We start from the raw sequence: 26,553 nt of genomic DNA, 5'->3' as shown, positions 1-26,553 counted from the left end.
TTACTCCTCACAAAACATACAGCTAAGGAAAAAAACCATATTTCCCTTCCATGTAGCATGTTATTTGCCTTGAATGTAAAAACTGATTGAAATGTTGTCTTGCCCATAGTACAATCCTTTAAATGTACCCCCACCCTGTGCTACAATGAAAGTTGTTCTTTGGCTGTGAAATCTTTTCGAGAACCCTTCATAGAAAATAAGGCTGCAGGGGATTATTTAGATAATTGAATCCAGCAAGTCTTCTGATTTAGTAATTGAGATTTAAGCATCAGCAACAAATACCTATCCAGCCTCTGCTTGGACAACCTGAAAGCCTGTGGATATGTTAGGATCGCATCTGTACAGTTCTGGTCACCACAATATAAAAAAGGATCTGGCCCCCAGAAGTTCCATTTTGGCCTGCAATGGGACGGGGGAGTCCCGCGGAGGGCCAAACGGAGCATCGGAGGGCTGGATCCGGCCCCCAGAGGCTCAGATCTGGCCCTCAGAGGCTCGGATCCGCCTCTCAGAAGCTCCATTTTGGCCGGTAACCTACGAGGAGACTGCTTGCTAGATCGTCACAAGGTAAGTGACCCGATGCGGCAGGTTGGGGGGGGAAAGCAATTGTGGTGAGCATGAAGTATTTCAGTGGGTCGGGGAGGCCTTGGGTAGTCTTAGGCAGTTGGCCTGTTCCATCAGTAGGCCCCCCCATGGCCTTCCCCACCCTGAAATACCTCATGTGCACTTAATGAGCCTCGCATTCAATTAGCGAATGTGTGGGCGAAAGGAGGGAGTGATCACTTTCAAGGTACAAGATTCACTCCCACAAATCCTTGGGTTACGAATGGAATGGGCAGGCTCCATTGCATTCGTAACTCGAGGACTACCTGTATTGGGGAGATAAAAGGAAAAAAAAGCGTAGCTCTGTTCCTCCAGTGGCAGATTTCATGGTCCACTTTCCACCCCAGCTTCCTGTAATTAGTAGGATTTTCATGCTGCCTCTCAGCAGAGAGAGGAAGAAGAGGGGTTTGCAGAGCAGGAGTGCCCAGCCTGGTTGAAACCGTAGCTGGGAGGTTCTTCTTTTGCAAAGACTGATTTTAGAGGTATAAATACAGTTTCCCCCATTAGGTGGAAATCTGGCTACTTGGAAGTGGCAGCTCTCTAGCCGGGCTCCCAGAACACACCGAGCTAAAACCAGGTTTCATTGTTTGTGATTTAGTTTGTTGGGTGAACCAGGAAATGTGGTTTGCAAAACAGTCTTATACTTTAGAGCAGGGGTGGGCAGCCTTTTTGTGGCTGGGGTTATAATGGGTGAGGTGAGAAGCACAGTAGCTGGAATCGGGATTGTGTTATACCTATTTAGTCTGTGTGTGTATTATTTACTTCCCACTTCGGAATGGGAGAGAGCTGTGATGTGTATTTCTGGCAACTGCAGTCAGTGGTGTCTAATGGGGCTACTAAGAAGGGTTGTGAGGGGCTGTGTAAGTCTTGGGATCTCAAGGTTACCCATTCCTGATTTTTTTAATCAAGTTTTATTGATTTTTTTCTTTCATACACACCCACATATCTTATGAACAGAGTATTAACCATATCATATCTTATACAACTTATCATCTCCAAATACATTTTACATAGTTACAATTTCTGCCAAAATATTTTTCCATACTTTTTTATCTTATGTTAATACTTATATGCTTATTGTATAAAGAACATCTTCCGCCCTTAAATTCTAATTTCTTTGTTATTAATCATATATATTTTCTTTTCACTTTCATATTAATTGATTCTTCATCCTAATAAATTTATGCATGTTCGGGGTAGCCCTTTTACCATTTCATCTTTTTTGTTTTACAACAATCCTCCTTCTTCTTCTCTCTTTCCCTTCCCTCCCTTCTTTTATCCTTTCCTACTTTCTTCTTTCCTCCTCTCCTACTCCTTCTCTACTTTCCCTTCCTTTTTCCCCCTCCTCCTTCCTTCCTCCCTTTCTAATATTCTCTCCTACTCTTATTTCTCCTCCCTTTCTTCCTCTCCTTTTCCCTTTCTTCTATTCCTCTCTCGCCTTCCTCACTTCTCCCCTCCTTCCATCCCTCTACTTCTTCTTACCATTCTCTCTCCATTGCTGCATTCATTTTCAATTCAATATTTTCCTCTATGATGTCCAGGCGACCCCAATTTTTTCTTCAATTATTATATATATTTCTCAAAATCCCCATCCCATTTTTTGATTATTAACAATGTATTTCAACGTATTCCATTTTTACCATGAAAGCTTTTAACTCAATTAACCTTCCACCTCTTATTTTCTTTACTAGCATTTCAATTTTATATTACAATTTCAGTTACCGTATTTTCTGGCGTATAAGACGACTTTTTAACACATGACAATCTTCTCAAAAGTCGGGGGTCGTCTTATACGCCGGGTGTCGTTCTCCTGTAACCAGGCAGACCAGCTCAAAAGACTCTGACGAGCCTTAAATGGCTCTGGCGATCCCAGCTTTGCCTGCTAATCAGGCAACACAGCTGGGATCACCAGAGCCCTGTAAAAGAAAAAAAGTTTTCCCCCTCCAGCTTGCTTACCTTAGCTGCTAATCGCAACGCTTGCCTTAATCCATTCCATCAGCAAGCCACTCCCTGCCTGCAATCAAGCAGGCAGGGAGTTGTGGACTTCAACTCCCAGAATTCCTCAGCCAGCAAAACAAAGCTGGCTGAGGAATTCTGGGAGTTGAAGTCTACAAGTCTTAAAGTTGCCAAGGTTGGAGACCCCTGTTCTATTGGGTAAGTTTTTTTCCCCTTTGGGAGCTTTAAAAAAAATAGTTAATTGGGGTTTTTTTAGTTGTTCTTTTTTAGACCTAGCCATTTAAAGTTTAGGAAGTTTTAAATTTAGTTTTCATATAAAAATAAAAATAAAATAATATTTGTGCAGCTTTCTGAGATTTAGTGTGTTTCTGTAGTGTTTCACTCTAACTACACAAACACACAAAATCTCACAAAGCTGTATGTGGAATTTTGTGTGTGTAAAGTGTGAAAGTTGTTTTTTTGGGCTTTTTGTGGCTGTGTGAGGTTCCTGCTTGTTGCAGGGGCCATTTTGGGTCTAGCACAGCTGCTTTTACATTGTGGGTGAGCCAGTTGATGTTTTTTAATTTTTATTTGGTGTGCGTTGGAAGAGGGGTAGTCTTATACGGTGAGTATAGCCCAAACCCTATATTTTAACAGGAAAAGTCGGGGGTCGTCTTATACGCCGGAAAATACGGTATTTTCACATTTAAACCAATCTATCTTTTACATTGTGTCTGCTAATCCATTTTACAATAAACAATATACTTCTTTTTTGTTTCTTACATACATCATTTACTAACATTTCACTTTTATTATCTTAATTTCAATAAATTCCATTTACCGTGATCTATATACTTCTAATTTACTTCTTACATACAGTTTCTACTACTAATACCATTCCTTTAAATCAACCAATAAATGCTTTAATTCCCTTTCTACTATCCAATTATTCTTCCCCTTTTAACCATTTTCTTTTGCTCACTCCAAAATTCCCTTTCTTAATATTTTCCTCCCCTTCTCCCATTCTCTTATTTTCTTTTTTCTTTTTCTTTTTATATTTATTGTATCTTTCCCCCTGAATCCTTTCTCTAGTTTTTAAAATTGTTACCCTATTCATTTTCCCCTTCAATCTTCTCCCATTTCCTTCTCTTCCCCTCTTTTTTGAGGAATATTCCCCCCTTTCCATTTTTATTTTGTCACTGTCAATCCCAGTGTAATTGTCTATTCTTTTATCTTCAATTGTTTTCTCTTCAACATCATGTTCTTGCTTTTCATTTTTATTCTCTTTTTCATTTTTTTTAATCATCTAACCAGTTCTCCGCTTCTTTATTTCCTTTAAACGCTTCATGCACCTTCTTAAACATCTCCATTAGTTCCTCATACTCATACTCCCAATTTTCCATATTGTCAGTTCAAAGAACAGGAAAAAAAATAGTTTATGTATAGTTCAAATTCAAGTCCATGTAATGTCTCTTTTTTCTTTTTTCTTTCCAAATGATATCCAGTTCAAATATTTATTTAGACCATTCCAGTTTGAGGCTTTATTTTTTCCAGTTCTTTTCAAAATTGTGCTCCAGCTGTTTAAACAAATACTCCTTAAACAGTTTCCCACAGTTATCTCACTCCTTTATTTCTTCAAATTTTAAAACAATTGTCGTAGTACTTCCTTTCCGCCAGCAGTTGTCTCTCTCCGATCCACAAATCTCCAGACAGCAATGTATCACTTACAGTTGCAAGAAAAAGTATGTGAACCCCTTGGGATTATGTGGAGTTTTGCATGAATTGGTCATAAAATGTGCTCTGAACTTCATCTAAGTCACAACAATAGAAAAACACAGTCTGCTTAAAATAATACTACACAAACATTAGATGTTGCCATGGTTTAATTGAACATAACATGTAAACATTCACAGTGCAGGGAGGAAAAAGTATGTGAGCCCCTAGCCTAATGACTTCTCCAAGAGCTAATTGGAGCCAGGAGTGAGCCAACCGTGACTCCAATCAGTGTGATGATATTAGATGTGTTGCTGACAGCTGTCCTGCCCTTTAAAAACACACACCTGTTTTGGGTTTACTGGTTTCAAGAAGCACTGTCTGATGTGAACCATGCCTCGCAGAAAAGAGCTCTCAGAAGACCTACGATCAAGAATTGTTGACTTGCATGAAGCTGGAAAGGGTTACAAAAGTATCTCCAAAAGCCTTGATGTTCATGTGTCCATGGTAAGACAGACTGTCTACAAATGGAGAAAGTTTAGCACTGTTTTTACTCTCCCTAGGCGTGGTCGTCCTGTAAAAATGACTGCAAGAGCACAGCGCAGAATGCTTCATGAGGTAAAGAAGAATCCTAGAGTGTCAGCTACAGACCTACAGAAATCTCTGGCACATGCTAACATTTTTGTTGACACATCTACAATAAGAAAAACATTAAACAAGAATGGAGTACATGGGAGGACACCACGGAGGAAGCCATTACTGTCCAAAAAAAATATTGCAGCACGTTTGAAGTTTGCAAAAGAGCACCTGGATGTTCCACAGCACTACTGGCAAAATATACTGTGGACAGATGAAACCAAAATTGAGTTGTTTGGGAAGAACACACAACACTATGTGGAGAAAAAAAGGCACAGCACACCAACATCAAAACCTCATCCCCACTGTAAAACATGGCGGAGGGAGCATCATGGTTTGGGGCTGCTTTGCTGCCTCAGGGCCTGGACGGATTGTTGTCATTGATGGGAAAATGAATTCCAGAGTTTATCAAGACATTTTGCAGGAAAACGAACGACCATCTGTCCACCAACTGAAGCTCCACAGAGGATGGGTGATGCAACAGGACAATGACCCAAAGCATACAAGTAATTCAACAAAAAAATGGCTTCAACAGCACAGAATACGCCTTCTGGAGTGGCCCAGTCAGAGTCCTGACTTCAACCCGATTGAAATGCTGTGGCATGACCTTAAGAGAGCGATTCACACCAGACATCCCAAGAATATTGCTACACTGAAACAGTTTTGTGAAGAGGAGTGGTCCAAAATTACTCCAGATCGTTGTACAGGTCTGATCTGCAACTACAGGAAATGTTTGGTTGAGGTTATTGCTGCCAGAGGAGGGTCAACCAGTTATTAAGTCCAAAGGTTCACATACTTTTTCCTCCCTGCACTGTGAATGTTTACATGTTATGTTCAATTAAACCATGGCAACATCTAATGTTTGTGTAGTATTATTTTAAGCAGACTGTGTTTTTCTATTGTTGTGACTTAGATGAAGTTCAGAGCACATTTTATGACCAATTCATGCAAAACTCCACGTAATCCCAAGGGGTTCACATACTTTTTCTTGCAACTGTAAATCCACATAGAAAGTACTTTCACTTCAATTACTTCCTTTTATTGTTAAAAATGCTTTCACTCAATTTTCTTTTTCTCATATTGTTTTTAATTTCCCCAAATCCAATTATAAATCCAGGTAGAAAGTTTTCCTTTTTGGGCTTTAGTCTTTTAGGTTCCTTTTTATTTTTCTGTTCACTTTGAATTCCCAAGTGCCAATTAGCCACTTATTTCACACTGGGACCACTTTTAAGCTTTCAAAAATTTTCTTCTTACCTGTGAGTTGGCCAATCACTCACCCAGTAACAATACTCCATTCAAACATCACGCCTGCACAAATCTTAGTCCGTTTGCCCCAGCTTAGAGTGGTCGTTTTAATGGCTGCTACCCCCGCCGCCGGATCAAAGAGCTGCCTCCAACCCTTCGAGGAACTTGCCTGTTCCTCTTGGTCTTCCGAGGCGCCTCTCTTTGTCCCCCGTCCCTCCAAGACGGTTCCGGTCTGAAGACCCCCTGACAGCAGTTTATCTGGATGGATTTTCATGAAGCTCGTCGGAGCTCGCTGTTTTCCAGCCAGTATCGCCGCAACACTTCCGGTTCCTCTCACCCCATTCCTGATTTAATGTGTTAAGTGCAGTCATGTGTAGGGGGATTAAAAAAATGGAGGGGGGAAGCTTTCCTGCTGTTTTCCTTTATATTTTTGTTTTCTTTCTTAATGGATTATGAAATGTAGCTTGATTTTTTTCAAAATGTTCCCATGTTGCTTCCTAATCTTTACCTCTAAATCATTTATGAAAACTATACAGTAAGACTTTTATGTAAGACTAATTACATTTTCATATAGTATACTAGAGTATAACTCTGGAATACCAAACGTAAAAAGCATTGACATTTATTTTTTACAGGAGAAGGAAGGGCTCAGCCTATCTTTGATAATGGGCTTCCTTCCTCTTAGTGATGTAGAGATTGCTGGATTGTGGCCTGTCCTTCACTAGTCCTCAAAACCCTGGGAATGGGGTAAACATCGTCAGTAGCATCCATTTATCTGTTCTGTCCCTGTACCATGCACACACCCAACCAGCCAGCCGAGGGTTAAATAAACTCTTCAAACACTCAACGTCAGTGATAAGGAACTTGGCAGCAACTCCGTGGCTGCCTGCCAAGAACTTTTACTCCGATAACACAGACAAAAATACACACAGTTTGAATAGTCCAGTTTGTAATTAAATCCACAGCAAATAGGCGTTGTGTCCGAAGGTGCAAAGTGCCTCGCCAGAGATTAGCTTTGTCCGTCACAGAGTCCGAATGGCCACCACACTCCCTTTTATAGCCTGTGGGGTGTGGTCCAGTGACTCAGCTTAATCTCTGGCATGCCTCCTTTTCTGCTGCACACGCTTGTCTCTCCGACGCTGGCATGGGTCCAACCACAATGTTTCTTCGTCACTATCCGACGGCTCGGAAACACCTGGCTCCTGGCCAATCTCTTCTCCTTCGGGAGACACCTGAGGCATTGCCAGAGAGGAGGGTCCTGGAGAGGGAGGCCTAGCCATCTCCTCTCCTTCATGTTTGGAGCCTTCTTCCTCCGATAAGATAGGCTCGGAGGACGGAGCCACAACATTATCTATACTTACAAAGAATGCTAAACATAAGTATTTCATATATTTAAATTCTCTTCTCACTTCCAAAAAATGGAAAAGCATTCTGAATTGTTTTCTAGGAGTTTTATTTATCAACATTTCTGGAAAGTCTACATCCTCGGTTAAATGTGCATAATAGTAACTTATTTATTTAGATTTGACCGGAAGCGTCGCAGCGAGACAGTCGGGGAATTAACGGGCTCTGATGAGCTCCGCGAAAACCCGGACTGACGAACCGCTGCCGAGCGGTCTTCGGACCAGAACCGTCCTGTAGGGACGGGGAAGAAGGAGAGGCACCTCGGAAGACCAAGAGGAACAGGCAAGTTCCTCGAAGGTCAGAGGAATCTCCGATTCGGCGGTGGGGGCAGCAGCCATTGCTGCTGTCAAGCTGGGGCAACCGGACTAAGTATTGAGCAGGAGCGGTGAATGCAACAGAGTTTTTGAAGCCAGGTGAGTGACAGCCAACTCACAGGTGAAGTAACAACAAAAAAAAATATTTCTAAACCTGAAACCCCCAGCGTAAGAACAGCAGCGGCTAACGGGCATGGGGGGGGAGAAAAAGAGGATGCAAGTGGAATTTAAAGGGACAAAAACCCGAAAAGAAAATTGACTTTTGGATAAAATTATCTGGAAAATTTTAAGAATTAGAAGTAACCCCAATTTTGATTAAAGGATTAGAAAGAAAATAAATAGATCCTTTCTTTTTGAAGGCTAAGAAAAATAAAAGACAATTGGATATTAAGCCCTGCAGCAGAAGTGCTATATACCTAAAGATAAAATAAAGGAGGGAAAAAAAGAGAGAGTGAGCAAAAAGTATTTGTTTAATTTGGACTGGACTATAAAATTGATTTGGTATTTTCAAAGTTAAAAAGAAAAAAGAAACTAGATTGCGAATGAGGACTGATACAAAATGGACACTTTGTTAAACAATTAAGAGAATTGTGGATTGTAGAGAGACAGATTCAGGAGAAAAAAGCATTGCAATTTGGAATCTTTGTTTTGGAAAATTTTGAACTGCATCAGTGACAATAAATTGTGATTTGGAGGATTATATGGGCAAAACTATTTGGTTTATTGGGAGAGTTTAATGAGTAACATAAGCGGGGAAGGGACTTTGGTTTATTACTATTGGTAAATATAACTAATTGACTTGTAAGAAATTGGATTGCATGGAAATAATTGGAATATTTATGTTCATACTGATTAATATACCAAAAAAAGATAGTTATATAATTAACTGATTTATACTAAAATGTTGGATTTATATTAAACAATTATAATGTTACATAACCAACCAATGTGAGGATAGATATAAAAATAGATGACAATGGGAAGGGGCATAATATAGATAGAAGGGAAAAATTGAATTTGATTAGGATTAACATTAGAGATGAGAATGAAGGGTAATATTGGTTTGTTCAAAAAAATAGATAAGGAATACCTATGGCAAAAAGGAAATATAGAAATTGTAAACTTAATTGAAATGTCTAAATATTGTTTAAATTTGTGAACCGGCCAAAGACACTGTTCAAAGAAAATACATTGTATGTTTGTATGTGTGTTTGTCTAAAAAAATAAAAAAAAAAACTTTTATGAAAAAAAAATAGTAATTTATTTAGTAAACCAGGGTTAAGCAAGCCTTTATGTACAATGTGTGAATGTATCTTGTGCTTGCTTTATTATCCATTCATTCTCTTAACTCTGTAATTTGCTTCTGAGTAGATATGAATGAAGACAAAATGCAGCTAGGCCTTTGATTATCAGAGATTGGGGTCACTGGACTAAAATATGGCTAGCTAATTTGACTTAAAATGTATGAGCCCCAGTCACTGTGGTTTATTTATGGATCACTATATTGCTCAAACTAAGGTTTGGTTGATTAGTAAATCATGACTTAGCCAGATCTTCCCTTGATCACCCAAGGCTTTGTACTACTCTTAGATTCATGCATTAAGCCACTGTTTAGCCATAATTTATGGAATAAAACACAATAGGCTGGGTTCCTACCACATATTAAGCTAGCTAGACCCAACTATATTTTGGTCTAGCGTGTTGTATACAAACTCATGTTCATGAAGGAAGGATTATCTGCATAGGATGGGGACAGAGATGAGAGAACTGTTTTGGACTTGCAAGTCCCTTGACAAATTTGGGATGGGATTTGATTAGCAGAAAAGGAAGGTGCCTGAAAGAACAATTTCAGGAAATTTATGCCAAGCCAAGTAGAGAATTTGGGGAAAGAAATGGACTCTAGCAGTCCAAATTTGATCTAGAACAAAATGATAGGATGGGCTGATAATGGTATCTTCCATGTGTGCCTAAATCCACCAGATTTGAAAACTAGCAAAAACAAGGAACACACAGGGTTAATCTTTTTATATACCACCTTTTAAGTTTAGGGATTTCTTTTTTAAAAAAAGTATGGGGATCCACCTAATATATTTCTCCAAGTATGAACTTGTCCAGTTTATCATTTCAGGATGCTATTGTATTTATGCAATTGGCCTTAGAGCAAAATTCTGAGAACTAGACTTTGGGGTTTTCTAAAAAGAGAAGGAAAACATCAACTTTGTGAAATTGGGGGGGTGGGCACAAAAACTTGTTCAGCCATGGGAGTTAGTCCATAATATTTACCAGTCTTTCTCCCACAGGCAGCTCATGGTTTTTCTTAGCACATCTTCAGTCAAGAAAAAGAGATACCCCTTTGTGATCACGTGGAGGCTTTTCTCTTATCACTGTCAAGAAAGCAAACAGCTGTTCACACTAGTGATGGGAAGGCTTGCCAGCTTGATTCTCTGACTAGCAGGGAAAGCTTAACCTGCTTACTTCAGCATGGCCAGTGGCTTTTAAAAGCACTGAAAGCCTGCAGGGAGAAAGAAAAAAAAAACGTGAGGGATGGTGACCTAGGCCTTATCTTGGGGGGAACAAACTACTGTTTTTGTTGTGCACCATTCTATACCGAGTTCTATAACAGCTGGATTTGTGCAAAACACCAGGCTAAAACATGAGTCTGCTAGGTAATCCTATAAAAATTTGGTTAAGTCCATGAACCATGGCTCAGTTAACTATGGATAAACACGTCTCAGAAATATACAGTCAGGTCCAGAAATATTGGGACATCGACACAATTCTAACATCTTTGGCTCTATACAGCACCACAATGGAGTTGGAATGAAACAAACACAATGTGCTTTAACTGCAGACTGTCAGCTTTAATTTGAGGGTATTTACATCCAACTCAGGTGAACGGTGTAGGACTTAACAGCAGTTTGCATATGTGCCTCCCACTTGTTAAGGGACCAAAGGTAATGGGACAATTGGCTTCTCAGCTGTTCCATGGCCAGGTGTGTGATATTCCCTCATTACCCCAATTACAATGTGCAGATAAAAGGCCCAGAGTTCATTTCAAGTGTGCTATTTGCATTTGGAATCTGTTGCTGTCAACTCTCAAGATGAGATCCAAAGAGCTGTCACTATCAGTGAAGCAAGCCATCATTAGGCTGAAGAAACAAAACAAACCCATCAGAGAGATAGCGAGAACATTAGGCGTGGCCAAAACAACTGTTTGGAACATTCTCAAAAAGAAGGAACGCACCGGTGAGCTCAGCAACACCAAAAATGAAAAAAATGAAAAATGAAAAGACCCGGGAGACCACGGAAAACAACTGTAGTGGATGACCAAAGAATTCTTTCCCTGGTGAAGAAAACACCCTTCACAACAGTTGGCCAGATCAAGAACACTCTACAGGAGGTAGGTGTATGTGTGTCAAAGTCAACAATCAAGAGAAGACTTCACCAGAGTGAAGTCACTCACATTCAGCCAAATGCTGCAGAACTCATTGGACGGCGCTTCACAGTGCAGATGGACAATGACCCAAAGCATACTGCAAAAGCAACCAAAGAGTTTTTGAAGGGACAGAAGTGGAATGTTATGCAATGGCCAAGTCAATCACCTGACCTGAATCCCATTGAGCATGCATTTTACTTGCTGAAGACAAAACTGAAGGGAAAATGCCCCAAGAACAAGCAGGAACTGAAGACAGTTGCAGTAGAGGCCTGGCAGAGCATCACCAGGGATGAAACCCAGTGTCTGGTGATGTCTATGCGTTCCAGACTTCAGGCTGTGATTGACTGCAAAGGATTTGCAACCAAGTATTAAGAAGGGAAAGTTTGATTTATGATTATTATTCTGTCCCATTACTTTTGGTCCCTTAACAAGTGGGAGGCACATATGCAAACTGCTGTAAATCCTACACCGTTCACCTGAGTTGGATGTACATACCGTCAAATTAAAGCTGACAGTCTGCAGTTAAAGCACATTGTGTTTGTTTCATTCCAACTCCATTGTGGTGGTGTATAGAGCCAAAGATGTTAGAATTGTGTTGATGTCCCAATATTTCTGGACCTGACACTATACTGCAAATCTCTCCCCCAATTGGCTGAGTTTGCAAAAGGCGTTCAACCATATAGTAACCAGTTAGCATAGCATGTTGAGTAAGCCATGGAGATTTGTATAGACTTTCTCTCAAGCTTCCTGGCATGGAAGAAGGTGAGCTTGGTTCCTCCTGCTAACCATATATTTTCTCACCTTTATAGGAACCTGGCTGGAGAGTAGGTCAACAGCAAGTGCCCAGGGGCCTCTAGGTAAGTGCAAGATCGATCTGCTTTCTTCAGAAGCCCCAGGGCCTCCCAGCTAAAGCTACTCTGCTGAATAACTTAGACTAGAAATAACAGTGGCTTGTTGATACTTAAGATGTCCTTCCTACTCCAGTTGTATATATGTACTCAAGGTATGGCTTTCGGTTAAGATTCCTTTCATTTTCATCCTTAGTTTGGTTTGGTTTTCCAATTGAGGAAATGAGATGTTTGAGCCGTGCAACCAACTACAGGTAGTCCTCAACTTACAACAGTCCATTTAGTGACCGTTCGAAGTTACAACGGCACTGAAAAAAGTGACTTATGACCATTTTTCATACTTGTGACCATTGCAGCCTCCCCATAGTCATGTGATTTACATTCAGATGCTTGATGACTGGTTCGTATTTATGATGGTTGCAATGTCCCGGGGTCATCTTTTGTGACCTTCTGACAAGCAAAGTCAATGGGGAAACCAGATTCACTTAATCACCGTGTTACTAATTTAACAACTGAAGTGGCACGAAAAGTCGTAAAATGGGGCAAAACTCACTTAACAAATGTCTCACTTAGCAACATAAATTCTGGGCTCAATTGTCGTAAGTCAAGGACTACCTGTATTCGATTTGACCTTTTGAGAGGCCATTTCTAAAGCACACGTGAGATTTACTGAGGAATGCAGCTTGGAGAATGTTAGGGAGGCCAATGGCAGAGTCTCTTTTCTACTCGGGGCCTGTTTGGATCCAATGGCTTAAAGAGACATGAGAAAGAAAAGGGATAGTCTCTCTCTAAAGCTCAAAATTGGCTACCATGACTGACGGGTGGAGGGGGGCTGTTTTTATTGTGTTTTTGCTTCTGAAAACGCATTGTCTCCCACTCCAAAACCTCAGGATGGGTGATGTGAGATCAGCCCAAGAAACAATGTAATTGTTCTAGAACAGGGATGTTCAACTTTGGATTTTATTTGGGGGCGGGGGGAGAATAGAAGGTTTTTTTTTTTTTTTGCTTTAATTTATATGCCGCCCTTCTCCGGAGACTCAGGGCGGCTTACAATGCGTTAAGCAATAGCTTTCATACTTTTGTATATTTATACAAAGTCAGCTTATTGCCCCCACAATCTGGGTCCTCATTTCACCTACGTTTGAAAGGATGGAAGGCTGAGTCAACCTTGAGCCTGGTGAAGTTCTGTATGTTTAATTGGCAAAACCCCATGGAGAAAAAGTTTGGTCCTCGACTTATGACCACAATTGAGCCCATAATTTCTGTTACTAAATGAGACATGTTAAGTGAGTTTTGCCCCATTCTACGGCCTTACTTGCCACAGTTGTTAAATGAACCATTGCACTTAAGTTAGTAACACGGATGTTAAGTGAATCTGGCTTCCCCATTGACTTTGCTTGTCAGAAGATCACAAAAGGTTGATCACATGACCCCAGGATACTGCAAGCATCACAAATATGAGTCAGTTGCCAAGCATCTGAATTTTGATCATGTGACCATGGGGATGCTGCAACGGTCCTAAGTGTGAAAAAGTCATAAGTCATTTTTTTCAGTACCATTGTAACTTTGAACGGTTATTAAATGAACTGTTGTTAAGTTGACTATACCTATACCTCATCCCTGATTTTCTACTTTATGCTGCTGTTTCAGAGTAGATTGGGGGGGACGGACGTAGAAGGAAAATAGCCTTAGGACACCTGCTTTTTTCTTTGCCTTATTTTTTGTAAAAAAAAAATTTCTGCTTGTTCTCCTTAAAAGTGTCAACGCTCTATAAAGTATGAAGAGATCCCCCCTATAGTGAAGGAAACATGGCAGATAAGAGGAAGCTACAAGGTAAGCTCCGTGGCTGGGCTAGGAGCCTGGTTGTGTAGCAGAAGAGCAGAGGGTCTGTTCACTTAGACTGGCGCAGAAGAAAGAGGCGGGCGTAAATTGAGCAAAAGGCAAACAGGATTCTTACTTTGAATGCCTGGCACAGGATGCTGTATTTTCCAAAGGAGTATGGGATGCAATTAGGGAAGTGTGAAAAGAGTTAGGTTTTCTTTTGGTGTAGGAAATCACTAAAATGGGGGCAAAGGTGCTGGAATTTGGGAAGAAGGAGAAACAGGCAGCGTTTCAAAATTTCGATTGTCTTTCTTCCCCTTTTAGGCTTCAGGGAAGGTATGAACCTTTTAGTTCCTGTGATTGCTTTCAACTAATTTATCTTCTCCCCACCCCCTTCTTGCAGGTGAGATTGATCGGTGTCTCAAAAAGGTATCGGAAGGTGTGGAGCAGTTTGAAGATATCTGGCAGAAGGTGTGGGCTGCTGTCATTTCTCTGCCTGGGTTCTGTCCAAACTCCTTGATTATCACCCCATGTAGTTCCTCATCCTAATTTTATTTTTGGGGAGAGGAGGGAAGACGTCCATTTGGCTCCCGCTCTTCCTTGATCCAGTTTGATTTTGCCCTCCACTTCTTCCATGACACTGTCAACTCCAGCCTTGATCACGTCTTCGTTTTCTCTCCCCCTCCCTCTCTCCCCCTACAGCTCCATAATGCAGCGAATGCCAATCAGAAGGAGAAATATGAAGCCGATCTGAAAAAGGAGATTAAGAAGCTCCAGGTAAGAATGAGCCAAGCGTCAGTATTCTTTGACAACCCAATCTCAGGAGATTAGTTATGGAGAATAGCCTAAAATCCAGAGAAAGGCACATGGGGAAATCCCCAAAAGGCTTTTGTTGGGTAAGAAGAGCGGGTGGGAGTTTGTCAAGTTGCAATGCAGTGTTTGCATTCCTCTGCCGGAGACTGAATCAGAATTCCTCAGTTTGTCAAAGGGTCTCGTCAAGCTCCAAGGAAATCGGGGGATCTAGGCAGTTCAAATGGGTATAAAGATTTATTGCAAGCTTAAACTCTCCGCAAGAATCTGAACTACAGTAGATAAGAGTCACAGGAATTCAAGGTGGGCTGGACTTAGATCTCTTGTGGGCAGGAAGGGATTCATGACCAATGACATGTTTGACCCCCTCCCTCTGGCTCAGCCCGGTCATCTCCTCAGCCCGGTCATCTCCAGGTCTAGATGTTTCCAGACTATGCGTTCCAAAATGTCCTTTAACAGTTCCCTCCATTGTCCGCTATCATTATTTAACTCAGAAGTGCTAATAATAAAAATTCAGATAAATAATTAAAGTTCAGGGAAACATACGTTAAAATCATCACTCCCTACATTTTTCACAAAAAACAACTATGTTGGAAAAAGCAGAATTTGAGCAACAAGAGAAAGGAAAAAGATAGCAAGCTATGTTGAGTTGCTGATTGCTTGGCTTCTAACAGATGAAAGCGAAATCCAATAGTTACAGGTAGTCCTTGACTTACAACCATTCATTTACTGACTATTTGAAGTTATAACAGCACTGAAAAAGGTGGCGTATGACTGGTCTTTGCACTTATGACCATTGCAGCATTCCCATGATCATGAAAATTTGGACACTTGGCAACCAGCATGTATTTACAACGGTTGCAGTGTCCAGGGTCACATGATTGCTATTTGCGATCTTCCCAGTCAACTTCCAATAGGCCAGATCAATGGGGGAAGCTGGATTCACTTAACAACCATGTGATTCACTTGGCACCTGCAGTGATTTGCTTAACAACTGTGGCACAAAAGATTGTAAAATTGAGTATGACTCATTTAACAACTGCCTCGCTTAGTTAGAAATTCTGTCCCAGTTGTGGTCATAGGTCAACCATAAGTAGTCCTCGACTTACCACAATTCATTTAATGACTGTTCGAAGTCACAACGGCATTAAAAAAAGTGATTTATGACCATTGCAGCATCCCCATGGTGATATGATCAAAATTCAGACGCTTGGCAACTGGCTCATATTTATGACAGTTGCACTGTCCTGGTGTCATGTGATCACCTTTTGCGACCTGGCAAAATTGGGCAAAATTCAATTAACAAGTGTCTCACTTAGCAACATAAATTGTGGGGTCAATCGTAAGTCGAGGACTATTTGTACCTGTATAGCATAGGAGTATAGAAATGAGTCCATACTCATTCTTTATGTTAGACCTTTTCTGCTTTTTTAGGTCTTTTGCATAAGACCCAAACAAGCTTTCCCTAACCTGAAGACACCGAGAAGGGTTGAATTTTGTATAATTACTAACCACCATGACCGTTGGCTGGCTGTGGATTATGGAATTTGAATTTGATATGTCTAGATGGCAGTAATTTGGTAAAGACTGTTCTAAAAAGTTTCACTGTTATGAGTGTTACTCTAGAACTAGTGTCTGCTGGGAAGATCTAGTAATAAAGGGAAAAAATTTGATCATAGAACTACTTTTCTCTTTCTGCAGAGATTGAGGGACCAGATCAAGACATGGGTTGCATCCAATGAGATTAAAGACAAAAGGCAGCTAATAGACAACCGGAAACTCATTGAGACGGTAAAAATTCAAACAGAGAGAAAAGAATCTATTAGCTATTATGTGTCAGTGCTGAGCAAAAATTCAGGTGAAATGGATGTTTTTCAAGGAAACTGGTTTTGGAGGACTAAATGAACCAGGTTTAATTTTGTCCAGTTTTAGGCTTAGTTCTTACCAGCTCAATCAGCTTTTGCACTTAAGACTTCTTGATATTTTTATGCTTGGCTCTTCCTTAACAGTGTTGCCATTGGCTGCTAGCTGTGTGACCTCATAAAGGTGAGCCACCTGTCCATCTCACTTATTACTTAAGCTGAATAAGTGACAGAAAAGGGGTTCTGTGTGGAGCCCAGGACCTTTTCCACACAACCTTCCTTAGAGCAACAACATGATAGATGGCAAGACTTTCTTAGTTTAAGGGTTTAACTGGTAGTGCTTATGGGAGGTCTTCTAAACTTTGAGAGTTGTGGCTTTGAAATAAGGGACTTTGCAAGGATCAAGCTGTATCTTGTATTTCCTACGCAACCAGAATCAGTAGACATTTTATACATTTTCTTTTTTTGAGGGGGGAAAGGCACTCTTACAGACCTCCCTGTCATATTTTTCTAGCATCAAATCCAAGCACTGTGATTAAAAAACACTGATGGTTGGTGATCATCAGTATCTGTTTGCAGGGACAAAAATGCATATTTGCTGCATTTTTGCTACTCTCTAGGAGTCTCTGGAGGCTGGGGACAGCAAAAAACATCACTTCCTGTCCCACCGGGAGTTGGGAAATGGGCCGTTTCAGGCCTTCGGAGGGCCTCCGAGGGAGTGGGAAAGGCTGTTTTCGCCCTTCCCAGATGCATAGAGAGGATCTGGAGCCAGGTGAGAAAGAAAAACGGGCCTTCCCCACCCCCAGGCCCTCCGGAGGCAGGAAACAGCCTGTTTCCCTAATTCTGGTGGGCCCAGAAGGCCCGAAAATCAGTTGGCCAGCGCGCACATGCGTGCCAGAGCTGAGCTGGCATGCCCACTGATATGGCTACACATGCCACCTGTGGCATGTGTGCCACAGGTTCGCCATCACGGATCTAGATGGCCCTGGCAAAACCATTCTTTTGATACGTTCAGTTAGGAAAAAAATCAGTCCCACTATGGTAGTAGCACCATGTTAATGAGATTCACTAGTTTGGGTTGGCCTGCTTATTTGAATAACCCAGCATTGTAGACAAAACAAGCTTACGAATTTTGTTAAGGAAATTACCATAACAGTTCAGGAGCCAGGATTTCTGGATAGGAAGAAATATAGTGAGTCCCTATGTTTAGGGGACTAAGATTCTGAATTCAAGGATAGGCAGTAGAATTTATCTCTGGACAAGATTCCTCAGCAGGAATCTTCTGGTTTTTTGGGAGCCAACTTTCATCACCTCCAAGCAATATCAGGTTGAGGACGGTTTTCAAACCTAATCTACGAGTATCTCTTCCAAGATGCAGATAAGGAAAAGCCATTTTAAATGGTCTGAGACCTCCCATTTGTTTTAATCTGCTCTGCAATCATTCTAATTGCTGCTTCTCTTTTAGCAGCATTCAGCTTCTCCTAAGCTGGTTAGGAATCTCTCCAATTGATGGGAGACTGCAGAAATCCGCATCCAATTAATCCTGTGTCCCTCCCCACATCCCCACATTTCTTCCCACCTGTTCAGTGATTTTTAAGCAACCAGACTGGTCACCATATGGGGGGGAGCTGTTCAGTTGTAAAAGAGAAAATGAAAGGACAGCTAAATAGTATCTTGGTGGCTTAAACTTTCCCGAGGATGTAGAATTTATGGGAGATGCAATGAGACACAACCACCACCTCAGACTCCAGAATTCATTCTGCAGATTCATTCATTCTGTCTTTGTGGTGACTTTGCTTACCCTGAAGCAGAGCCAGAGGTTTGTTGCAATAGAAGTAAATACCTGTAGGTCGGGGTTGAACTGTGAGGACCTTGGTGCTCTCTGAGCTTGGTTGATTGCTTGATTACCAATGTTTCAGTACCCAACTAGGTAACAACAGTGTTGATGTTACATAGATGGGCAATGAAATACCTGCAGTCAAACAAATAACCTCAAAGAACACCAAGGAGTACGTATAAATTGATTGGTTCTGCTCCCCAGTACAAACAGTGGTGTTGTATATGTTCACACAACTTCTGAAAACTTGAGAGTGGCAGAGAGATCATATGCAGGGTCGTGCTGAGGACTTTGTGCAATTCCTGCACGATAAAGTCACTCGGATTCGGGATGGCTTGGACTCCGATTGGATGAGTCCACGGGAGGAGACCGGGGCAGGTCTTGAGAATGTTATCTGGGAGGAGTTTGATCCTGTGACTCCCGAGGATGTGGACAGGGTTCTGGGTAGGATTAGTGCCGCCACATGTTTATTGGACCCGTGTCCCTCCTGGTTGGTACTGGCCTCCCGGGAAGTTACACGAGGCTGGCTCCAGGGGATTATAACTGCTTCTCTGAGTGAGGGTGCCTTTCCCGCCGCCTTGAAAGAGGCGGTGGTGAGGCCCCTCCTCAAGAAGCCTTCCCTGGACCCGGCTGAATTAGTTAACTATCGTCCGGTCTCCAACCTTCGTTTTGTGGCGAAGGTTGTTGAGAGTGTGGTGGCACGACAACTGCCCGGGCACCTGGATGAAGCTATCTATCTAGACCCGTACCAGTCGGGCTTCAGGCAGGGGCACAGCACAGAAACGGCATTGGTCGCGTTGGTGGATGATCTCTGGAGGGCCCGGGACAGGGGTTGCTCCTCTGTCCTAGTCCTATTAGATCTCTCAGCGGCTTTTGATACCATCGACCATGGTATCATGCTGCAGCGGTTGAAGGGGTTAGGAGTAGGGGGCACCGTTTTGCGGTGGTTCTCTTCCTTCCTCTCCGGCCGCTCGCAGTTCGTGTTGGCAGGGGGGCAGAGGTCGACCTCAAGGCATCTCGCATGGGGAGTGCCACAAGGGTCGGTCCTCTCGCCTCTTCTGTTCAACATTTATGTGAAGCCGCTGGGTGAGATCATCTGTGGTTTTGGGGTGAAGTGTCACCTGTACGCTGATGATACTCAGCTGTACATCTCCACCCCAGACCACCCCAACGATGCCCTTGATGTGATGTCTCGCTGCCTGGAGGCCGTGCGGGTCTGGATGGGGAGGAACAGGCTCAGACTCAACCCTTCCAAGACCGAGTGGCTGTGGCTACCGGCGTCCCGATATAGTCAGCAGGTGCCATCGCTGACTATTGGGGGTGAATCTTTGCCCCCCACAGAGAGGGCTCGCAATCTGGGTGTCCTCCTGGACGCACGGCTGTCTTTAGAAGAGCATATGATGGCCGTGGCCAGGGGGGCCTTTTATCAGGTTCGCCTGATCCGCCAGTTGCAGCCCTTTCTGGACCGGGACGCCTTGCGCACGGTCACTCATGCCCTTGTCACCTCCCGGCTGGACTATTGTAATGCTCTCTACATGGGGCTCCCCTTGAAGAGCACTCGGAGGCTCCAGCTGGTCCAGAATGCGGCCGCGCAGGTGGTTATGGGCGCACCTCGTTGTGCCCGCGTGACACCTCCTGCGCGAGCTGCACTGGCTCCCAGTGGTCTTCCGGGTGCGATTCAAGGTGTTGGTTACCACCTTTAAAGCGCTCCATGGCACAGGACCCGGGTACCTTCGAGACCGTCTTCTGCCACCAATAGCCTCCCACCGACCAGTCTGTTCCCACAGAGAGGGTCTCCTCAGGGTGCCATCAGCCAAGTTATGTCGGCTGGCGACACCCAGGGGGAGGGCCTTCTCTGTGGGAGCCCCAACCCTGTGGAATGAACTGCCCCCGGAAATACGTAAGATCTCCGACCTCCGGGTGTTCCGCTGCGCACTGAAGACCCTGTTGTTCCGCCAGGCAGGGCTGTCAATATAATAATTTTAAATTGGGGTATTTTAATTTTTGGGGTTTTAAATCGGCCAAATCTATTTAATTATTTTAATTTTTAATTATTGTTGTGTCTTGTGTTTTTAAATAGGCTGTACACCGCCCTGAGTCCTTCGGGAGAAGGGCGGTATAGAAATAAAATTATTATTATTATTATTATTATATGGAGGAGCCCTATGATTTGACCGTAAGCATTTTGGGTTTTCCCACTCTCCTTTCAGATCAAAAATGGTGGCTGAAGTTATGTTCATCAGAGTACTTAATTTTTTTCAGTTTATTGCAGTGTAGACATGCATTTCAAATGATTGACTGCTGGAAAATGCCTGCTAGGGGATGGATTCTGAGCCCTCCTGGGAACTGTTTCCTGCTTTGTATTAACTCACAGAGACTTCGTAATCTCTCTTTCCAGCAAATGGAGCGGTTCAAGGTAGTGGAACGTGAGACCAAGACAAAAGCTTACTCCAAAGAGGGGCTGGGCCTGGCCCAGAAAGTGGACCCAGCCCAGAAGGAGAAAGAGGAAGTTGGGCAGTGGCTGACGGTGAGAACTGGAGATTGTTGGCTGGATTGGATGGCAAAGGAGCTTCTGGAGAAAGCACGGAGCAGAACTAATTTTCCCAACCTTAGATTGAAAATGTAAAGGGTCCATATTAGAAATTACTTAAGTGACTTATCAGAAGTTACTAGATAGGGCAAAGAGCATCCTGAAACTCTGTAATTTTGATATGGTCTAAAACTTGGCTGTCTCAGGAATTCTGGGAGTTGAAGTCCACAGGTTGTAAAAGAGCCACAATTGCCCACCCCTGGTCTAAAAGAGATCTTTCCCTCATCCCCTCCTCTAAGGTTAAAGAACGAAGCTGGAATTTTTGTCTTCCAAGAAAGAGACTCTTGTGGATATTTTGGTTGTTCGGTGGCAAAAAGTCTCATGACAACCTGAAAAGAAATTCTTTTGCCTGAATAAGGGAGAAATTCTGGTGATGATGACCCTTGGCTAAACAGACAGTTGTATGATGAGAAGAATGCAGCCATAGCTTTGAACTCATTGAATGCAGAACAGAGGTTGAAGCTGGCCATAGAATCATAGGGCTGGAAAGAACCTTGGAGGTCCATCTGGATCTGTTTTCTCCTCTGAGCCCAGAGGGAGTTTCTTCAACTCAGTTCATATCAGTTGTCAGTGACCAGTGTAGTTTGGGGAATAGGTTTGGGGTTCCATGCTGTCGGAAAATGACAGTTTGTTAACAGAAGTTGTGCGTCTCCATCTCTTGGCCCACTGATTTTTTTTAACCAAAGTTTTATTTATTTATGTATTAATACTATAAGATACAGAACTACAAAAGAAAATAGTAGGAAAGATAGGGGAAGGGAAAAGTGTGGGGAAAATAAAATGTGTTGACTTCTGATTTCCTTCGCTGCAGTAGAATAAAATAACATCAAACCTCAATTTTTTACTTTTACATAATAGTATAAGCTAGCCATTTCTATAACAACAAACCTATTTAATCAGTAAAACCCAGTCAACGTTTCATTTTTCTCCCCACCTCGAGCACAAAGTGCAGAAGTGGTTTCCAAGTAGAAAGAAAAGTAGTTATTTTTGTCTTTAATCAAAGCAGTCATTTTGGCCATCTTTACTAACTCCCATCAACTTCTGCAGCTGTTCATCCATTGTGAGGGCCCACTGATTTTTTTTATATAAAAGAAATTGTTTCGATTAGGAAACGTAATGATTTGAATTACAACCTGGCCTGGTTTTCTGACAGCGTAAAAGCAATTTACAAAGGCTGGTTTCTCTACAGGCTTGGAAATTGGGGAAAGTTGAAATGTTTGACTGAAAGTGGTGTCTTACATGATTTACCTTTGTGTTGGGTGTTTTAGTGTGCTCCAGACAAACGATAGAGCCAGTTAAACACAAGCTTGTGGAAATCCTTCCTCAAATGCTGGAAAAACAAGCCCAAGTGGCACTTGGGTGCAGCTTTTGTGCACAGTTACTCGTTTGTTTCTATATCGTACAACTCAATCATGACCCTAAACAGCTTACCGAATTTAATGGAGCAGAAGAAATAAAAGTAGAATCCGAAGGAATAAATATGCAACAAGGACTGATAACAACAAAAGTATCGACTCCAGTTAGTGTTAATATTGGACCCTTCTGGCTATAGATAATGGAAAGACATTGATTAGGAAGAGCTGCAAGTTCCATTGGTCAAATGGTAGTTTATGGCTCTGAGATCCTGGCATTGCCAAGCTAATTAATGAACATAGCTTGCTAAGAATACCATCACAAACAACTGGGGAGCTGGCTGCTTTTAGTAATACCTAATTGTCACCATCTGTGCTTTCTTCATTATATATTTAAAGGAGAGAAACACAGCGATCAGGAGGAAATTAAATGAAGAAAACACAGAAAGCACCTCACACACACATACACACACACATACATACATATAAGCAGAAATGGTAGAAAACAATAGACCAGAAATAAGAAATCTGTCACTGGTATTCAGAGCAGCCCAGTGCCCTGCAGAAGCCTCATCAGGAAACAGCCTCTGCCATTCAAGATAGCATTTCATCAGACCTATGGACAGGAAATGTTATTCTTAAAATAAATCAGATGGTTTTTTTAAAGAGAGCCACCAGAGACACTTCTATTGTACAAATGTCTGCTATATGCCATTTCTCGTGTATTAGATTACCCAGCAAATGATATTGACAAAACACTTTTTAGAAAATAGGCCATAGGCAGGAAGTTAGTACAATTGCAATTCTGAAGAAGGTGAAACTTCCAGCCGGCACACAAGGTATTACCCTTTATGCTCTCAATCTTTCACACATCTCCCAGAACTTGTGGGACTTTCCGTTGGAAATCCCAGGCTGTAGATTAATTTTTTTCTACCCATTGGGTGGTCGGCAGTGATTTGCTTCATTAACAAGGTTATTTATATATCCCATTAGTTATTACTACCCTAGTTAGTTCCTTTTTCCTGCACAGCTAAATAACTTTGTAAGTATGCTTGCCTATTTCACTGTCTGACTGGATAATGATCTGTCTGTCTGCTTCCTCTCTCCTCCCTCCCTCCCAGAATACAATAGACACCTTGAACATGCAGGTGGATCAGTTTGAGAGCGAAGTGGAGTCACTCTCGGTCCAGACGCGCAAGAAAAAAGGAGACAAGGATGTGAGTTGATGAAATGTCTCTTTAGAAGCTTGTGCCTACAGTGCATTGGGGATTAATGAATGGAGTAGTCCTGCGGCTTCATACATTAAGATGTTCCAGTGTTGAAAATCCAGGCATTTGAGGGTTTGTCAAATCCTTTATTGATTAGATCCGATCCTTCTTTTCATTCATGAGCTCAAGGCAGTGTACTGGGTACTTCTTATTTTTTGCCCACAACCACAGCCCTGTGAGGTGAGCTGGGCTGAAGAGAGAGAGAGAGTAACTGGCCCAGGGAACTCAAAGGAACTTCCATGGCTGAGGATGGATTAGAAACTGAGTCTCCTTGGAATTGGAGACGGGTTAACTGAATGGTGAATTGGCAGTCACTTTGCATTGCAAGAGGATAGCCTAAGTTTCATGTCCAAGTTGGACTTAGCATTTCAGAACATAGCATATCCAAAAATGGCAATTATTTCAGAGGCTTGTTTTACCTGTCTTTTTTTTTAAAAAAAAGCTTGAGCAGTCAATAACATTTTTAGAGCCTTTTACAACATTGTGCTCTCCGAAGATTGGAGAGACAGGATTCCCCTTCCAAGAATTTTGCGGCACCAACACATTTGGAGGGTATTTGGAGGTCAGGAAATGGTGCATTATAAAATGCATTGGAATTAGTGAATTAGGAATTCACTAAGTCAGAACCAAACAAGCCCCCTTATGGCTTAGCGCAGCGTTTCTCAACCTTGGCAACTTTTAAAGATGTGTGGACTTCAACTCCCAGAATTCCCAGCCAGCATTTTAAAAGTTGCCAAGGTCAAGAAATGCTGTCTTAGTGTGATCCAACCTGTCCTTCCCACGGGAAACAGAAGCAAGACCGGATTGAGGGCCTGAAGCGACACATTGAGAAGCATCGGTACCACATCCGGATGCTGGAGACAATCCTGCGCATGCTGGACAATGACTCCATCAATGTGGACTCTATCCGCAAAATCAAGGATGATGTGGAGTATTACGTAGATTCTTCGCAGGACCCCGATTTTGAGGAGAATGAGTTTCTCTACGATGACCTCGACTTAGAAGACATTCGTAAGTGTTACCTCTGGGCGGACAGTCATGCGGGAGATTACAGTTGAAGTAGTTGCAATAAAATCAGCATAATTACCCTCCCCATAAAACTCGGGACCTTGTCAATGTAAGGGCAGCATCTGCCTTCAGAGCCCCCTATATTTCTCTTTCAATGTTCCTGGCAGATTCTTTTTTACTTCTTGAACCGCACTCGTGACTATACATTCTCATTTAACAACCACATTCCATTCCAACGGTTGTTAAGCAAAATGGTCACTAAGTGAATACTTAGATGCTGGAAAGATCACTGTTTGCTGCCATTTCTTTCAGATAAAGTTCTCTGTACAGTGATCTGTGTCTGACCGTTTTATTCCCTTTTTTGTCTCCTCACAGAATGGAGACATGCCGTATTTTTCGGACTATAAGACGCTCCAGACTATAAGACGCACCTAGCTTTTGGGGAGGAAAACAAGAAAAAAAATCTGCATCTGCCTCCCAGCAATTTGCCTCCTTGCAGCAAATAGGAAACAGCATGTTCAGCTTCAGCACAGCCTGATTTAGCACGAGCAGCTGATTGGCGGTTGGATCTGCCTTCCGGAATACCGTCCATCAGCTGTTCAGGCTGTGGGAATCGCCACCGCTCATCGCTGCCCATCGCCACTGCCGCCTATCACCGCCTCTGCGTGCCCCATTTTCAGCCCGTTCCAGGCGGCGGGGATAGGTGGGAATCCCCACTGCCTGGAACGGGCCGAAAATGGGTCGCATGGAGGCAGTGATAGGCGGCAGCGGCGATGGGTGGCAACAGCTGCGATGGGCGGTGGTGATCCCCGTAGCTTGGAACAGCTAGTAGGCGGTATTCCGGGAGGCCATCCAACCCCTAATCAGCTGCTTGTGCTAAATCAGGCTGTGCTGAAGCTGACCAGGCTGTTTGCTGTTTGCTGCAAGGAGGCAAATTTCTGGGAGGCAGAGGCCGAAGTGTGGGGGCCGGTGGGTGGGCGGGGCTTCAGCAACATTCGCTGTATAAGACGCACATTTCCACCCACTTTTGGGAGGGGAGTGTGTCTTATACACTGAAAAATACGGTAGCTTAAACAAGTGATTTCTTGCTGAACTGCCTTTGTCCCCAGCCCAGTGTTTCCTTAAAACATGCTAACTGCAAGTGAACCAGGCTCAGTTATGTGACCTTAATTAGCTGATTAGAACCTGAAACTGATCAACTCTTAATCAGTTTCACACTGATGGCTTTCCTTGTCAGGCACACCAGTGGGAAAATGTATTTTTAATACTGTTTATTACCATAGTATTTGCAAATAGTTGCCAACTAAGGCAGTTGCAAAACAAGGCATAGCTGTAATTTTTACTTATTTGTCAGAATTAATTTGTTTTTCCTCCAAGAAATAATGATGGGATTTTCTTTAAACAAAAATAGCTTTTTGCTATTAGCTCTCCTTTTATTTTTATGTAGAGGTAGTCCTCGACTTACAACCGCAATTGAACCCAAAATTTCTATTGCTCAGCAAGTTAAGAGAGCTTTGTCCCATTTTACGACCTTTCTTGCCACAGTTGTTAAGTGAATCACTGCAGTTGTTAAGTTAATAACAGGGTTGTTAGGTGAATCTGGCTTCCCCATTGACTTTGCTTGTCAGAAGGTCACAAAAGGTGGTCACATGACCCCTGAACACTGCAACCGTCATAAATATGAACCAGTTGTCAAGCATCCGAATTTTGATCTGGGACCATGGGGATACTGCAAGAGTTGTATGTGTGAAAAACGGTCATAAGTCACTTTTTTTGATGCCATTGTAAATGGTCACTAAATGAATGGTTGTAAATTGAGGACTACCTGTGTAAGAGTAAGTGTGATCCATGAAAGCTTTTGCATAAGTCATTGG

The 26,553-nt window shown here is 42.4% G+C and overlaps 1 protein-coding gene across 1 annotated transcript in view; it reads left to right on the top strand.

The window, feature by feature from the left end:
• Window positions 1-26,553, top strand: part of CNOT3 (CCR4-NOT transcription complex subunit 3) — a 114,286-nt gene that overhangs the window by 2,245 nt on the left and 85,488 nt on the right. Inside the window, exons 2-9 of the mRNA XM_070944353.1 lie at window positions 12,093-12,140; window positions 13,890-13,964; window positions 14,356-14,423; window positions 14,655-14,729; window positions 16,464-16,553; window positions 20,860-20,988; window positions 23,525-23,620; window positions 24,463-24,682. Coding sequence (XP_070800454.1) covers window positions 13,940-13,964; window positions 14,356-14,423; window positions 14,655-14,729; window positions 16,464-16,553; window positions 20,860-20,988; window positions 23,525-23,620; window positions 24,463-24,682 — 703 coding nt within the window. The 5' untranslated portion in view covers window positions 12,093-12,140; window positions 13,890-13,939. The remainder of the gene's footprint in view (window positions 1-12,092; window positions 12,141-13,889; window positions 13,965-14,355; window positions 14,424-14,654; window positions 14,730-16,463; window positions 16,554-20,859; window positions 20,989-23,524; window positions 23,621-24,462; window positions 24,683-26,553) is intronic.

The sequence above is a fragment of the Pituophis catenifer genome, unplaced genomic scaffold (assembly GCF_029215685.1).
Source record: "Pituophis catenifer annectens isolate HBS135680 unplaced genomic scaffold, rPitCat1.0.hap2 SCAF_5, whole genome shotgun sequence".
In the NCBI taxonomy this organism is placed as follows: Eukaryota; Metazoa; Chordata; class Lepidosauria; order Squamata; family Colubridae; genus Pituophis; species Pituophis catenifer.
Note: the sequence above shows the minus strand (reverse complement) of the source record. Positions and strands in the feature narration are given on the sequence as shown.